The 14,919-nt window shown below is 41.0% G+C and overlaps 1 protein-coding gene across 3 annotated transcripts; it reads left to right on the top strand.

Moving 5' to 3' along the window:
* The first annotated feature begins 1,605 nt into the window (after positions 1 to 1,605).
* On the top strand, positions 1,606 to 13,609 carry spsb1 (splA/ryanodine receptor domain and SOCS box containing 1). Of its 3 annotated transcripts, none has more exons than XM_077548500.1 (4): positions 1,606 to 1,771; positions 3,223 to 3,303; positions 10,360 to 11,214; positions 12,270 to 13,609. In XM_077548500.1, the coding sequence occupies exons 3-4, from the start codon at positions 10,524 to 10,526 to the stop codon at positions 12,395 to 12,397; spliced, it is 819 nt and encodes a 272-aa protein (XP_077404626.1). In that variant the 5' UTR covers positions 1,606 to 1,771; positions 3,223 to 3,303; positions 10,360 to 10,523; the 3' UTR covers positions 12,398 to 13,609. The 3 variants fall into 3 exon arrangements, with proteins under 3 accessions (XP_077404626.1, XP_077404608.1, XP_077404618.1); XM_077548482.1 differs by having other exon boundaries at positions 10,356 to 11,214; XM_077548492.1 differs by lacking the exon at positions 3,223 to 3,303 and having other exon boundaries at positions 10,356 to 11,214.
* Positions 13,610 to 14,919: the final 1,310 nt, after the last annotated feature.

The raw sequence follows: 14,919 nt of genomic DNA, 5'->3' as shown, positions 1-14,919 counted from the left end.
AGAATTCACTCAGTTCACCCACACGCCATCAGGCTGTGCCACATACTGTATATGAATCCTAGCGTCGAACCTTAACGGTCTGTCCCTTGAAACCCACTAGATGGCAACATGTCCTTATAGTTCCTATGGAAGCATCCATATGAAAAACTTAAGCGGTGTCTTTTACACAGCGGAATAATCAACCAAATTTAAATTATTGGCTCTCTACGTCACAGCAATAACCTGAGATATGCAATTAATCATTGAGGCCTCACGTTTTTAGTGGGTCTGCGTCGGCCATTCATGTAAGCCCACCCGTATCACCTGTGAAGCATGGGCATTACCCGGAGATCAGTGCATCAAGTCAATGATTTAACCGAGGGTTTTTGCTCATCTTGCTGGAATTCTCTGTTTGCTAAACTGCATTGCATGAAATTACCTGGGTTTATTATTGAGCAATCACCATGAGCAGCAGTGTTTCAGTGTGAGAGTGGGCATAATAATAAAAAGATAATAAAAAAAAGCCAATTGAAGTTCTGTAGGTATGACAGCCTTGAAATAACAAATAAATAAAACTGCATTGACAGACATAATTCCGCCAAATTACCAGATTTATAGGTATCATATTACAGACGAAACAAAACTTAATGCTTCACTTTTAACCAAAAAAACCCAAAAACATAGTCATGCACTGTAATGTCCTACCTGTCCTGTAATCTGTTCTATGCATGGTGAAGTAGCTGAATAGATTCAGAGAAGTTGCTGAATTAATATTGGATTGTGAATGGGAATATTGTTAAGGCATCGTTAATATATTTTTGATTTACCAACCCCTAGTCTGTCTGATACTGCCCCCCGGTGGCCAAGACACACACACAAAAAAGAGCAGTACAAATGAAGAAGAAAATTATGACAAAATGATTCCATTCCTTTTAATTGTATTTAATTATGCCATTAGTGTATGTTTTCACAAAATATAGAGTGCCGTTTTCCATTCTCATTGACATAACATATTACAATTTGTGTTTGTATTATTTTTGGGGTGAGGACTGGTACAGATTAATTGCATTCTCATCCATTGCAATGGGGAACGATGATTTGAGAGACAAGTGTTTTGAGTTACGAGTGTGTAAATGAGTATTGAACTTGTATCTCAAGGCCCTACTGTATAGTAAAAGTTTCTCTTTTTTTTTATTATACACAGTACCACTACCTACAAAGTTTATCTTTACATGCTAGCATAGCAGCTAATACAGCTAGCATGTACTCTTCAGACTAAAACTCCAAATTTACCATTAATTAGCATAGTGTTAAAATTTAATAAAATTTAAGGTCGTAAAAGAAAAAACACTTTTTCGACAAAAAAATCAACACTAACTGAAATACTGTATATTTGTATCAGATTTTACAGGGTTGCGAAATACAAAAATATGTGATATAAACAAATAAAATGGGCCGTTAAAAATGCACCGTTGATGGTTGAGCTTGACAAATTGAATTATATGGCTTCACATCTGGTTGTCTTAAAAACATAATAAAAACATGAAAACATTGGTGCCTAAATTGCCCCGTGATTGCGGAATGAGCCACATTGAATGAGCAAACGGGAGGCTGCACCGGTGGAGTGGAGCGAGCTATGCGCCTTCGTGGTGACGAGGACTGGGACGGAGACGGGGAGGTCCTAACTAGCACACAGCAGCTGGGAGCACTTCACCACGTGACCCGAGATATGTTAGCTAGCAGCCATCGTCACTTCACCTAATTCATGTCGTCCGGATTCGAATGGGCAAAGGTAAGCCGACATGGAAACACATCTCAACAACACCCAAACGCTAACCTGGCACACAACGTCGCTTTCCGTTTAGCTGATTCATAATGCAAGGGGTGTTTTAAAATAAGACAACAAAAAAACGCCTTTCAACTAGCCGTTTTTACTAGTCGTGCGGTAGCTGTCCAAGCATCTCGTTCTTTCATAGTGGGGTCCCATTTATCATCTTTATTGTCGAAAACACACACACACCTGCTCGTGTCTCCGTCCAGTTGAGACGCCGAAATCTGGTTCGCGGCCCCTCATTTTCACGAGCTTCTCTGTCCTTTTCTTCTTTTTTTTTGACAGATCTTGGTTCTTGCTAATACGTAGCCCACCATTATTGAGTTGCAGACGGTCCATTAGAAAGATTAGCTCGTGTAACATGTCAAGGCGTTCTGTGTTTACTGTGTTGAACCGTACTCCTCGGTCCTCACAAGACGAGGTATGTCAGAAAAGTTCCAGGACTGGTCACAAACGTTTTATATTTCGAACTCAAACAAGTTTTCTTAAATGTGGGTTGGTCAACCGAACTGGTATGTTGTGGTAAGGCAAGTACAATATTGGCTATTACTTGCCTGCTCATAGGTCCTGAACACCTGACAGTTCCTGGCTGAGAAGAACGTCACTGTGCTGTAGCAACCTTTTACTCACCCAACCTGGATAAATGTCATTTAATTTTTTTTGCTATTTCCCAACCACGGCTGTGTCCATATTGAAGATGTGTTTCACATCAAGATGGCTTTGACGTAGGAGCTGCGTAGTACCTGGGAAGAGTACATGAAAGTCTGTAGTTTGTTTGGATTTGAAATACATCTTTTGTGATGCCAGTTCTGGAATTTTTTTGGCATAGTCTCCTGTGTCTCTGAAACGTGAATGGAACTTTGCTATTTATTTGTTTGCAGGCTGCCAATATGGAGACTGTCGTTAGTGGTACCCAGGGCTGGACTAACACAAAACAATTGGCCCTGGCATTTTGACTTAGGCCCAGCCCGGCCAGACTCTTGCCTAACATGTAGTTCAGCCACTGATGTTTCAGTTTGCTATTTGAAATGGATTAGCAGACTGATCCCTCTAAATTGTGGGCCAGTCTCTTGGGGTAAAATGTAGGAAAATAACAATTAAAAAGCATCTGCCCTGTATGCCAGATGGCCAGTCCAGCTCTGGTAGTATCATTCACTTTTATTTCACGTTTAGAATCCAGTGGTCAGTTATCCATAAAATAATATGCAACAAATTGTCTAGTCTTTTTCTTTTATGCTTGTACCTACATATGGTGACTACCACGCCAGTAAAATGGACATACTGAACCAATAATTCCTCCCAATTTAACTCTGGGGCGATTTCAAGCTCTGATTTGATTTTTGACGTATCACATGAATGTAACATCCTGGATGTGTGCAACATTTCTAGCTTGCTCTTTTTTCCCCACACAGAGTTGTACAGGTGAGTGATAGGGTGACGTTTCCAAATATTTGTGGCCTGGGAGTGCAACCTTGAGATCAGTGGTCAGTTTGGTGAGTTTTTAAAATGGTGATACATTACTACTTTTAACATGTATTAATGGGTCTTGAGGGATGTTCAGTGCGATAGAGTTTGTGATTGTCTTCCACCAAACTCCTTTCTTGTCATGAAGAACACGGAGTTAAAATGATTTGGATCATGTTTGTTTCTTAGCAGGATTTAAACTTGCTAGTCGCTTAACGTTTTTGAAAACGGGTCACTAAAGTGGTCAGAAAGTTGCTAAGTAAAGAAAGCAAATCACTGAGTGGACAACACTGACTGTGCTTTTGTAAAGTACTTTACCTCCTCTCAGTTCGCAGCCCTGTTGTTAGTGTAAGCGGTGCCCATCAACTAGCAAAGATGGATAAATATTAGGGATGCACCAGAATGAAAATGTTTGGCCAAAACCGAAAACCGAAACACCCCCCAAAAAATCTGCCAATTTTTACTATCATTGCATTTATTATAATTAATTAAAATGATATTATTATTATAAGATATTTATTTAGCACTGGCATTTTAACCAAGCAGAATATAAATTGTAATGTGCCCACACTGCATCTGGCCACATATGTACCCATTTATCCTCTTAATATGTGACTGCTGACAATTGTGCACCGAGCTGCCATATAAGAATCATGTGACCAGAGGATGGGTTTTGATTTGTCGCCGCTCAACTTTAGTGCGCACACTGTCGTGGTTGTGAGTGTGGTTAAACATCAGAGACGTAAATCCAACTCAACCCTTTTATTTTTCATCGGCGGCATCCTCACACAACAGTTCTGTCAGCTGACACTTGTAGTTACAGTGCCACACACATACATTACACAACATGTAACAGCAGCCCAAACAACATATACTATGGGGTTTATTTTATTTATTTATTTATTTTTAATCTCGCAAGGTGAATAAAGTCGAACATACTACTCATTTCAAGCTCTCGTGAGATGGAAAGCTCACCAAAAATTACACGCCCCCTGGCGGCGTACTTTAATTGCAGTGTTGTCGTGCCTGCTCTGAAATCCACTCCGCTCCCGACGACGAGTCAGATCGCAGACTTGACAGAAATGTGTTTGATGATCCAATTGCCATTCTATTAAAAATGCAATTAATCGTTCAACCCGAGTTAAGACGAGTGGGAGCTGTTCTATATTGTGTAAATAAATAAAAGCAAACTCTGTCCTTAAGCTATTTAGTGATTGTGTTTCTTCTCATCTAATAATAGAATTTAAAGTTGCTCCCAATTACACCAATATGTAGCCGTATCTAGAGCGTGAGACCTCTGGCAAGACTGATCAGTCATGAGCCTCTTTTACGCAACCTGTCACATAAAAAAATAAAATACGTTTTTTTCCGGGTAGCTGTCCCCAAAAAATGGCACTTGACGACACATCTGTGGGGGTACCAAATCATCCTGCCAATAGGCCGTCGTCTTTCACATAGTTTCACGATCACACAGTTTTTGCAAATTTAGAATATCTTAGCTGTCAGCCTGTGCCTTTCACAATGAACCCAGCAAGGTGGGATATTGCAGCAACGGTGCACATACACAGGAATCAGAGCTTTGCAGCAATTTGCTCCACTATTCCCTTTCACGCAGATATTGCCCCACCTCTGTTACACAAATGATGCTGCATCCAAAGCTGTAAAATTACCGCGTTGCTGTGGCGACAGTGGCGCTGTAAAATAGATGATCATAATGTAATCAAATCAATTCTACTTTGTTGATGCTGAAGCTGCATATCAAATTTCATAAACATTTTGAATTTGCATCCAGATCATTTTTAACATTGTGGCATACTTTTTTTTTTTTTTTTTTGCATAGTAATTCAATCAAAGCAGTTCATACATTTTTTGAGTAAGCTAGGTAGAGTATACAGCATTGGTGCCCAAGTCCGGTCCTCGAGAGCCCCTATTTAGCCTGTTTTCAATGTTTCCCTCCTGCAGTGCAGCTGAATCTAATGATCAGATAATCAGCAAGTTTTGCAGAAGCCTGATAACCATCCTGATTATGAATCAGGTGTGTTAGTGGAGAGAAACATGGAAAACAGGCTGAATAGGGGCTCTCGAGGACCGAACTTGGCCACCCCTGGTATACAGTTTTCAAGCAGCTAACAAAATTTGATTGTAGCTTCACCCCCCCCCCCCCCCTCCACGTCCCTGACAAAAGCCACGTACGCCTATAGCGTAAAGTCCACTTTTGTCACAAACATGGCATGTCCTTTTGACAATGACCCCATTGATGAAGGTGCCGCATTATTGCGCAGGGAATTCAATATTCGTCGTGAGATTATCAAACCGTGCATAGATATGCTGGCGTTTCGGGACCGTTATCTTTTTGAGCGGTAAAGTTTCACATCACAGTCCATCATCTACATACACAACTTAATCCGTCCTTACATTTGCAACATTATCGGCGCCGTAGTCATGCGCTCGCATCACAGCATATATTGTGTCTTGCACTCCGTTTTTTTCTTATAACCCTTTGAATAATGTTTTTATATTTCATTTTAAGTCAAGTGCGAATTAAGATTTTCAGTTGAGAGGGGTAAAAAAACAACAACAAAACGCGGAAGCAGAGTGCGGCGCCGTGCTCTGCTTCCCCGTTGCCACGGTGACTTGATGGATCCGGGCTCCATTGATGTGGTTTTTGTAATCCAGTGGTAACGCCAGGTGAAACTACTCTGCATTGATACAATTACCTCAAATCATCTGTCCTGGAAACGAAAACGCAGTTTCTTCTCTCAGTGTATGTCCACTCGCTGTTCAGGGTTAGTCTCTGTGTTTGTTGAACATGCTTTGTGAAATGGACCCCTGCTTTTAACATGGTGACATGACGACAATGATATATTTTGGCCGTTTTAATATCGCGATATCACGATATTGCCGTTATCGGTACATCTCTAATGTATAACATGGTTGATACGTTGTTAGCATGGCTTGAAGACTTGCCAAACCAGACGTGTTATCGGTTTGATATGTAGTATATTTAGGAATGTACAATCAATCAAGTTTAAAATATAAAGACAGATGATCAGCATACCAGACAATCTGGTGAGGATGCTGACTTTGACGGTGGCTTTCCAGCCCCAGCGATGCAGCCGACTGCATACAATATCAGCATTACATTTGTCTAGAGAACTGTACAATTCTTTCTTTTTAACTTTACTTTTTAACTTTCACAATTTGGTCACACTACCTTTCACAATATGATCTATGATAGGCTGGTTCTGTTGTACCATGACAAGTTTTAAAATAATTTAAAATTTGAATTATAGGCATATGGGGCCAAAGAGGGATGATTTTTCAAAAGGTCATTTTAATAATATTCTACTGCCAGTCATAGTGTTCAGCATGATTGCCTGCAATTGCATTCCACCAGACTTCATTTGTGTCCTATAGAAAACAATATGAAAATGATTCCGCACACTAGAGTAGAACTAGAGGGGTTGGCAAAGTAGTTCACTTGACAATATTGACTTTGCTTTCGTAAAATAATCTTCTCTCGCTACTTCGCGGTCCGGTAATTGCAGCTTAACTCTGATCGCGGGTTTTCATTAATAATAATAATACATTTATCTTGTATAGCGCTTTTCAAGATACTCGAAGACGCTTCACAGAAAGTCCCAAAAATGATCGAGGACAATAATAAAATCAGTACTTGGAACAGATGGGGTTTGAGTTCTTTTTTGAGAGTGGAGAGGTCAGGGCAGGCACAGAGTGATTGAGGCAGTGAGTTTCAGAGAGTGGGGGCGGCAATGGAGAAGGCTCTGTCTCCCCAGGTTCGGAGCTTGGTCCTATAGGGGAGGGACAAAAGGTTGAAACCAGAGGAGCGGAGAGAGCGAGATGGAGTGCGTTGGTGGAGAAGGTTTGTGAGATATGGCGGGGCCAAATTATGGAGAGCATTGATTGTAATTAAAATAATTTTTAACTGGATGTGTTGAGGAATGGGGAGCTAGTGGAGGTTTTGAAGGACAGGGGTGATGTGTTCACGGGAACGGATGTGGGTGAGGAGGCGGACAGCAGAGTTTTGGATAAAATGTAGCTTATTAAGGATTTTGGATAGTATGCCATAAAGAATGCTATTGCAGTAGTCAATTCTGGATGTAATGAAAAAATGGTTCAGGGTTTCAGCAGCAGAGAAGATAAGTGAAGAGCGAAGTTGTGCTATATTTTTGAGATGGGGAAAATGCTGTCTGGGTTATTTGCTTGATGTGAGGTTCAAGCAAAAGAGTAATGTCAAGGATGATGCCAAGATTACGACTGAGTGGGGATGGAGTGAGGATATTGTCATCAAAATTCATGCAGAAACCTTTAGTGGATTTTGTGAGGTTTTTTGGACCAATGAGGATTATGTCAGTTTTGTCGCTGCTGAGTTTGAGGAAATTGTGTTTCATCCAGGTTTTTATATCATTTAGACCAGGGATAGACAAGTTCGGTCCTAGAGAGCTGCAGTCCTGCATGTTTTCGGTGTCTCATGCCTCCAAACCCTGGTGTTTAAAATCATCAGCTTATCGTTACGTTCTGCACAATCCTCTCAGCTGTGTTCTAGGAGGGAGACATCAAAAACATGCAGGACTGCGGCTCTCTAGGACCGAACTTGCCTATCCCTGATTTATGGGTGAGGGTGGTAATGGTATTGGAGTTTATGAATGTGGTAGAGATGTAAAGCTGTATGTCATCGGCGTAGCAGTGGAAACAAAGGCCATGATGACGGATGATGTTGCCAAGGGGGCGAAGCACCAAACCTTGGGGAACACCCTGAGATAGGGGGGCTATGGAGGAGGAGCAGCGATTGATGTGAGTGAACTGCTGTCTGTTTGTGAGGTAGGACTGAAGCCAAGACAGAGCGGAACCGATGATGTTAAAATCAGTCTTAAGACGGGACAGAAGGATAGAGTGGCTGATGGTGTCGAATGCGGCGGTGAGGTCCAGAAGAATGAGGCTACTAGATGACCGGAATCAGAGGAGAGAAGGAGATCATTTGTGACCTTGAGTAGGGCTGTTTCGGAGCTGTGTTTTGGACGAAGACTGGATTGAAATGGTTCAAACGGACTATTGGAGTTGAGGTGGGTTTGAAGTTGTCCAGTTACCACACGCTCTAGGAATATTTACAGAAAAGGAAGCTGACCGTAACTTCATCTATTGCAGTTTTACTTAGCTATTCTGCAGGTTTCTTACTATTTGTCTATTTAAAAAAATATATATATATTTTTTAAACAAAAACCAAGACTATGAACATAAGAGCTCACCGTCGCCAAAATTCCCGTGCACTCGTTCCGAAATATGCCATCTGAATGCACTGCCTCACTCAGACCGTTCGGAAACTCAGAACGGAGCATCATGGAGCGGATTGTTGTGAACCTTGGAGGTAGTTTACCATTGTTTTGTGGCATCAAAAAGCATTTCTTCATCTGGAGTCAAGGTCAAATTAATAATGCAGTAACAAGGTCAGCAAGGTTGTCATTAACTGTGATGTGAGAATCTCTGCATGGATGCAGTCAGCGCTGGTCTGCATGGCTGTATTTCAACCTCCCATAATGTCATTATTTGATGTCCTCTTTAGGCCACAAAATCAACTCACTGAATTTAACACTTAGGCTCTTCCGTACAAGTAACAAACAGACAATATATTATGGCACATTTCAGACTGCTCACTTTTGACAGCTCCAATTTGGATGACTTTGCAAACCCAAAGCCTTTACGTACTCCGTAGCTGAACAAGCAGACAATGAGCTTAGATTCTGATTGGCCTGGACAAAATTCTGTCTTAGAATCCAGAGTTGTTTCCTTGGCCCAGCAAATATATTCAGCTCTGTCTCTCTCTCTTTTATTATTATTTTTTTGCATCTTAATCAGAGCCCAACCAACCCAAGGGCACTTGAATGCCAACCAGCACAGGCCAGGATAGCAGCATACACATCCCTACAACAAAACATAGTTCTCAATGGGAATGTTTATTTTTAAGTTGTTTTTGTTCTGTTGGGGCTATTTACTTGTTTTTGTCATATTGTGGTTGTTTACCCAGGAGAGTGGAAATGGTGAAGTGTGAACCCCAACAGTCTGCAACCAAACATGTTTTAATCTTTCTGAATGCTGGACAAGCATTCAAAAAGAGATTGTTTACATTCAGATACTGGCCACCCGCTGTTTGCTTTTTCATCCCCCTGTTTTCCAATCATTGAGGAGACATGACCCACTTAAATGGTTGTTTACTTGCATTAGAAGACGAGCTAAGGCCCTTCTCAATGAACTCTTGTCTACAATTCAATTAGAGGCCTTCCCAGCAGCTCATTTCCCCAGTGCGCAATCTTGCTTCACCACATGCCCAAAATCATAAATGATGCATGTTTGGCAAGCAAAACTTGACAAGTCTCACTTAGAGTTAAGACTATACAAAAAAAGTTTTACTCATGAGATCCTTTCTGAACAAGTTGTAGGCACCCGGTGTGTCAAATGTACAGACTTCTTTAAGTCTCAAGTTGGGTGTTTTGGGAAAACATTTTCTGCCCATCTGCTCAGGTTGACTTTATTTTTGTGTACCAGGGAATTTATTCATGTCAGAATAGCATACATTACACACTAATTGCTTGTAACACATTGGTAAGGTCATCGTTTTTTCTTGTATTTTGATGTATTTCTAATCATGAGGAACCAAAATCCGAATCATGACTAAATATCCATTACTTGCTCAGCACTTTAGGAAACAAAGTTTGAGAACCACTGTTCTACATAATCTCAACTAGGCATCCATCCATCCATTTCCTGAACCACTTATTCCTCACTAATTTAAAATAGCCCTAACTTTTTCAGTGAGCTGAACTTAGCATACTGATATAGTGGTGTTGTATACCTAAATGGACAGATATGGCAGATGCATGTTTATTTATTTTTTATTATCCAAATAGACTAAAGTTGAAACACTGACTAAGTATCCAATGGGATGGGAAGCCACTGGTTGTAATAAAGGCAAGGGAAATGTTTAGGATGCTTGAATTTAAAGTGGTTTAGCGAACTGGTTAGCCTACCATAACTTGCTATTCTTTTTCCCTGTTTGTCTTCCCAGGTAGGCTGTCCAAACCACATCTTCTCAAACCAGAGACCAGAGGAGCAACAATCTGCTTCTTGGATTGCATGAGCACAGGAGTAGACTGGAGCTTGACTACTCCCCCATTGGACTTTGAGGAGGGGGGAGGAGGAAGAAGACAAGGCCGGAGCCGTAAATACCCATAGTATGGGGCAAAAAGTCCCAGTCGGTATTAAAACTATTGACATGCGAGATCCAGCATTCAGCCCCCTGAAGCTGGAGCTACAGGCCTTGAATCACACCAAGCCTTCTCGGCTAGACCTTCTGCTGGATATGCCGCCTGCCAGCGCAGACGTCCAGGTCAAGCACTCGTGGAACAATGACGACCGCTCGCTCAACATCTTTGTCAAGGACGATAACAAGCTAGTTTTCCACAGGCACCCCGTGGCGCAAAGCACGGATGCCATCCGGGGCCGTGTTGGCTATACAAGGGGACTGCATGTGTGGGAAATCAGCTGGGTCATGCATCAGAGAGGCACACACGCTGTGGTCGGTGTGGCAACAAGCGACGCTCCGCTACACTCGGTGGGCTACACGGCACTGGTGGGAAGCAACAGCGAGTCTTGGGGTTGGGACCTGTGCAGGAGTAAACTCTACCATGACAGCAATCATTCTGGGAAAACGTACCCGTGCTTCCTCGAGCCAGACGACACCTTTATCATACCGGACTCCCTCTTAGTCGTTTTGGACATGGACGAAGGGACTCTAGGTTACATTGTAGATGGCCATTACCTGGGGGTGGCCTTCAGAGGACTGAAAGGCAGGAAGCTATACCCAGTGGTGAGCGCTGTGTGGGGACACTGTGAAATACGAATGCGGTACATAAACGGACTTGACCGTAAGTACAAGCTGCTAACATTCACATTGATTTGATTTGCTCTTTGTACAGCTTTCATACAAACAATGGGAACGTTTACATTTGCAGTTCAGAGATGGTCACATTTGCCATTAATGGCGAGAAAGACACCAGATGTGTCACTCATGTCACAGTACCATTCTTGGCTTTAAATGGTCACGTATACGTATGTTGAATGGTTAGTTCTCTACCATAAATCATCTCCAAAGGTAAACATTTTGCCATTGTGTTTTGTGATTGAAAACTGCACATTTTAGAGTGGCTGTCAATCGTGGGCAACCGAAGACAAACGTGTGCGATAATCATGCTTTCTAATCGGCGTCATTATTTGCCGAATCTGTGAGGTGGGTTGATTCTCTGCAAAGAAGTGCTCACTACCACAGATTTAGACACATTCAACAATATTTGAGAGAAATTTGCCTTTTTTTGTACATGGAAGTCTTTGAGTTCAGTTCATAAAATGTTGTTTTAACAGTCATATGTATGATGCATGCTGTCCCAAAACCTTTATTCACAGTGCCAGCAATATTCTAACATTCCTAATTCTTAGAATTCTGAAGCTAGTTATGAAGAAAACAATTCCACCAGTGTACTGAACAAATAGACCCTTTCAAAGGTTGCATTCAGCTCTATTTCAACTTTTGTGATTATCGGCTCTTTGTACTTTACTGAGCTGAAGTTTCACAAATTGCCTTTTTTTTTGTTAGTGTTGATGGAATATGTAAAAACACATCCATATACTAAATCAAAACTACATTGAGTGTTTTATTTGACGCAACAACTTCTCAGCGGTTACACATGAAAACTTACAAACTGGAACTGCAAATATTTTCTCTGTGAAAAAACAAATGTTTCCTTTCAAAATAAGTAATTTGAACTCAGTCAAAATGACTTCCTTTTGATAGTTCTAGTTTTAAGTATAAATGATATGGCCTATCAGGATGGTTTTGTTTGAGTGGATGATGTGTTTTGATTCATTCGTAAGATCCATTACATTCTTGAACAACTACCCCCCCCCCCTTTTTTTCTTTCCCCAGCTGAACCTCTGTCCCTGATGGACCTGTGTCGACGCTCTGTGCGGGTGGCTCTAGGGCGAGAACGTCTGAGTGAAATTCACAGGCTGCCCTTGCCGGCCTTTCTCAAGAACTACCTGCTCTACCAATGACGGCACGTTCAAGTTCAGTCGTAGCTACACCCCACCCCTTCTCCCGCTCTTTTCTCTCTTGTGCTTCTCTGGGATCTTTCTTTGGTCAAACTTGTTTGACAGCATTTCTGAAGCCTGTTGGACAGACTTTGGCTCATGGATGTTTCGACAAGTATGATTTTGTGATAGTGGCTGGACTCACTTTTGAGGTTCTTATCATATTTTAATGACTTTGTCCAATTGTACTCTTAACTTATATGAAATCAGGAATCACTGAGCTCTATGCACATGCTGATGGGGGATTGCCTTGACAGTCAAGCCAATAGTGGTCAGTATCTCATGTAAAACTCAAGACTGTCTTGGTAATATTTTTAATTGCAATAAACTGAAATTTCACTGACGTGTAGTTGCGGTTGTGCAATGGCCACTAGGTGGCAGCATTTACGTGCACCATGCAAACAAATAGTTGAGACAAGCTCCAGTTGAGCCTCGTCCCTGCTATAAAAAAATGGATGGGTGGAGGCGGTCTTTTTTTTTTTTTTAACAAATTATTTTTAAATAAACTAAGACATTTGTGGTTGCAATTGAACTGATGCTGACCATTCCAGTGGGACTAATGTAGCAAGATGTTGACCTAGTATCTCTTGTCCACTCTCAAGGCATCCGACAGGAACTACTACATCAGCATAAATCTTATGAAATGTCACTGTGATGATTCATTGCATGTATCTGCAAAAAATGTTTCTCTTTGCAATTGCATTGTGTTTTAAAGTCTCTTTTGGGGTTTCTTAGTGCCATTTTGACTTGTGGTGTTCCCACTTTCATCGTCAACAGTTTAGCACACAGTTAAAAAACAAAAACTGTTAATTGAGATGTCTGAATGGAACCGGCATATATCAGGGCACATGTTGTGCTGGGGGGGGGGGTCAGATTTTGTTTTATATAGCAACAAAACTGTACGTTTACAGCACCACGATTGACAAAGTATAACGACAATCCACAAAGTGCTGCTCTGATGTCATACAAGTGCAGTCCTGTGCTGCCAGAATTGTCAAATGCCATACAGTACTATCATATCAGACCTGTTGATACTGGTGTTTGTAAACATGCAGCTCTGTTATCTTCAGTCAGCACTCTATATGCCACAACTGTCTTTTCCTTAATGCTTGCATTTTATTTGTATTTCTTGATGTAGATGTTTGTATGTAACTATTAAAGATTATTTCCTGTTGATCCTTGGGTTGTTTTCTATGTTAAAGTATATTGGAATAGTTTGCATAAATTATTATCAGTCAAACAGATTTAAAATATTAAAAAAAACGGGCAGAGAAGTTAAGATAAGTATAGGTGATACTGAGCAGATGTTTTGAGTTTGGATTTTAAGGTACTATAGTGCAAAAGTGGGTTGCGTCGGATAAGTGGCAGAGAGCTACTGCTAGATGTTTTAGGCTACAGTAATTCCCTGCAGTTTGGCCTAAAGTAGGACAATGTTTTTTCCACCTTTATACACCGCCAACAAAATTGTCATTAAAGTAAGATAAAAGTGCATTCTCCCAGCTTTAAGAATTTTAAGAAAAATCTGCCATTTTAGGAAAGAAAAAAGGAAAGGCTACCTTTATTTTCAAAACTACTTGGCTAAAGTAGCATGATTTTTTTATTTTATTTTGGGGCTTATGATGTCCATTAAGTTGAATTATGCTACTTGATGACTCATTGCTTTTCTGAAGTCTGTCAATTATTCCTGTTTTCCATAGCTGATGTTCATACTAGCTCTGTTATAGCAAGAGTTAAATGCCTAACCTGAGGTGAAATACTTCAAAAAAATTCCAATCAACAGGATCGTTATCAGGCTAATACAGAGCCTGCTGTTGATCCGATCATATATCAGCTGTGTTGGAGAAGGGAAACATCCAAAACCTGCAGGACTCCGGCCCTCAAGGACCGAGTGTGCCCACCCCTGTACAGGATACCAGGAAAGTGAGTATATGGGTTGTGGAACTCATTTGTGCCTTTCCTTTTTGTATCAGTTTCACAGATACAGAGACTGAGTGAGACAAATCCTTGTAGTGGCGTATAGAAGGTTTATTTATTAAGACCTACATCGGAACTTGATAAGAAGTATACTGTAATTATGATTGGCAAACTACCCCATTATCCAATGTACATAACTGCATATTTCATATTCTGCTCAGTCAGTAGCTCTGGAGTCAGTGCAAGACCAAACAACCTTGCTCCAAAGTGCCAAGAGGATTTTGTTCTCAAATATACAAAAGTTGATGTAGCTGACCCACCAACTGAACTCCATGTTGTACTATATTTTATATTTATCTATAACCGCACCCTTCACTTGTTCTTTATGGTCCACGTAGCAGCACTTGAGTCACATGCCCACTGAAGTTTAAACCAGTAACATTCCTTGTTGTTGTTCTCCCAGTAGGAAAGATCATGTTGTTTTTCTAGCCTTATTATGTCCAGTTATTTCCAGTTCTTATCACAGCTAGAGGAGGCTAACTGCTGGTAGATAAACATCTGGCTAGTAAACA

Source organism: Vanacampus margaritifer, chromosome 1 (assembly GCF_051991255.1).
Source record: "Vanacampus margaritifer isolate UIUO_Vmar chromosome 1, RoL_Vmar_1.0, whole genome shotgun sequence".
Taxonomy (NCBI): Eukaryota; Metazoa; Chordata; class Actinopteri; order Syngnathiformes; family Syngnathidae; genus Vanacampus; species Vanacampus margaritifer.
Note: the sequence above shows the minus strand (reverse complement) of the source record. Positions and strands in the feature narration are given on the sequence as shown.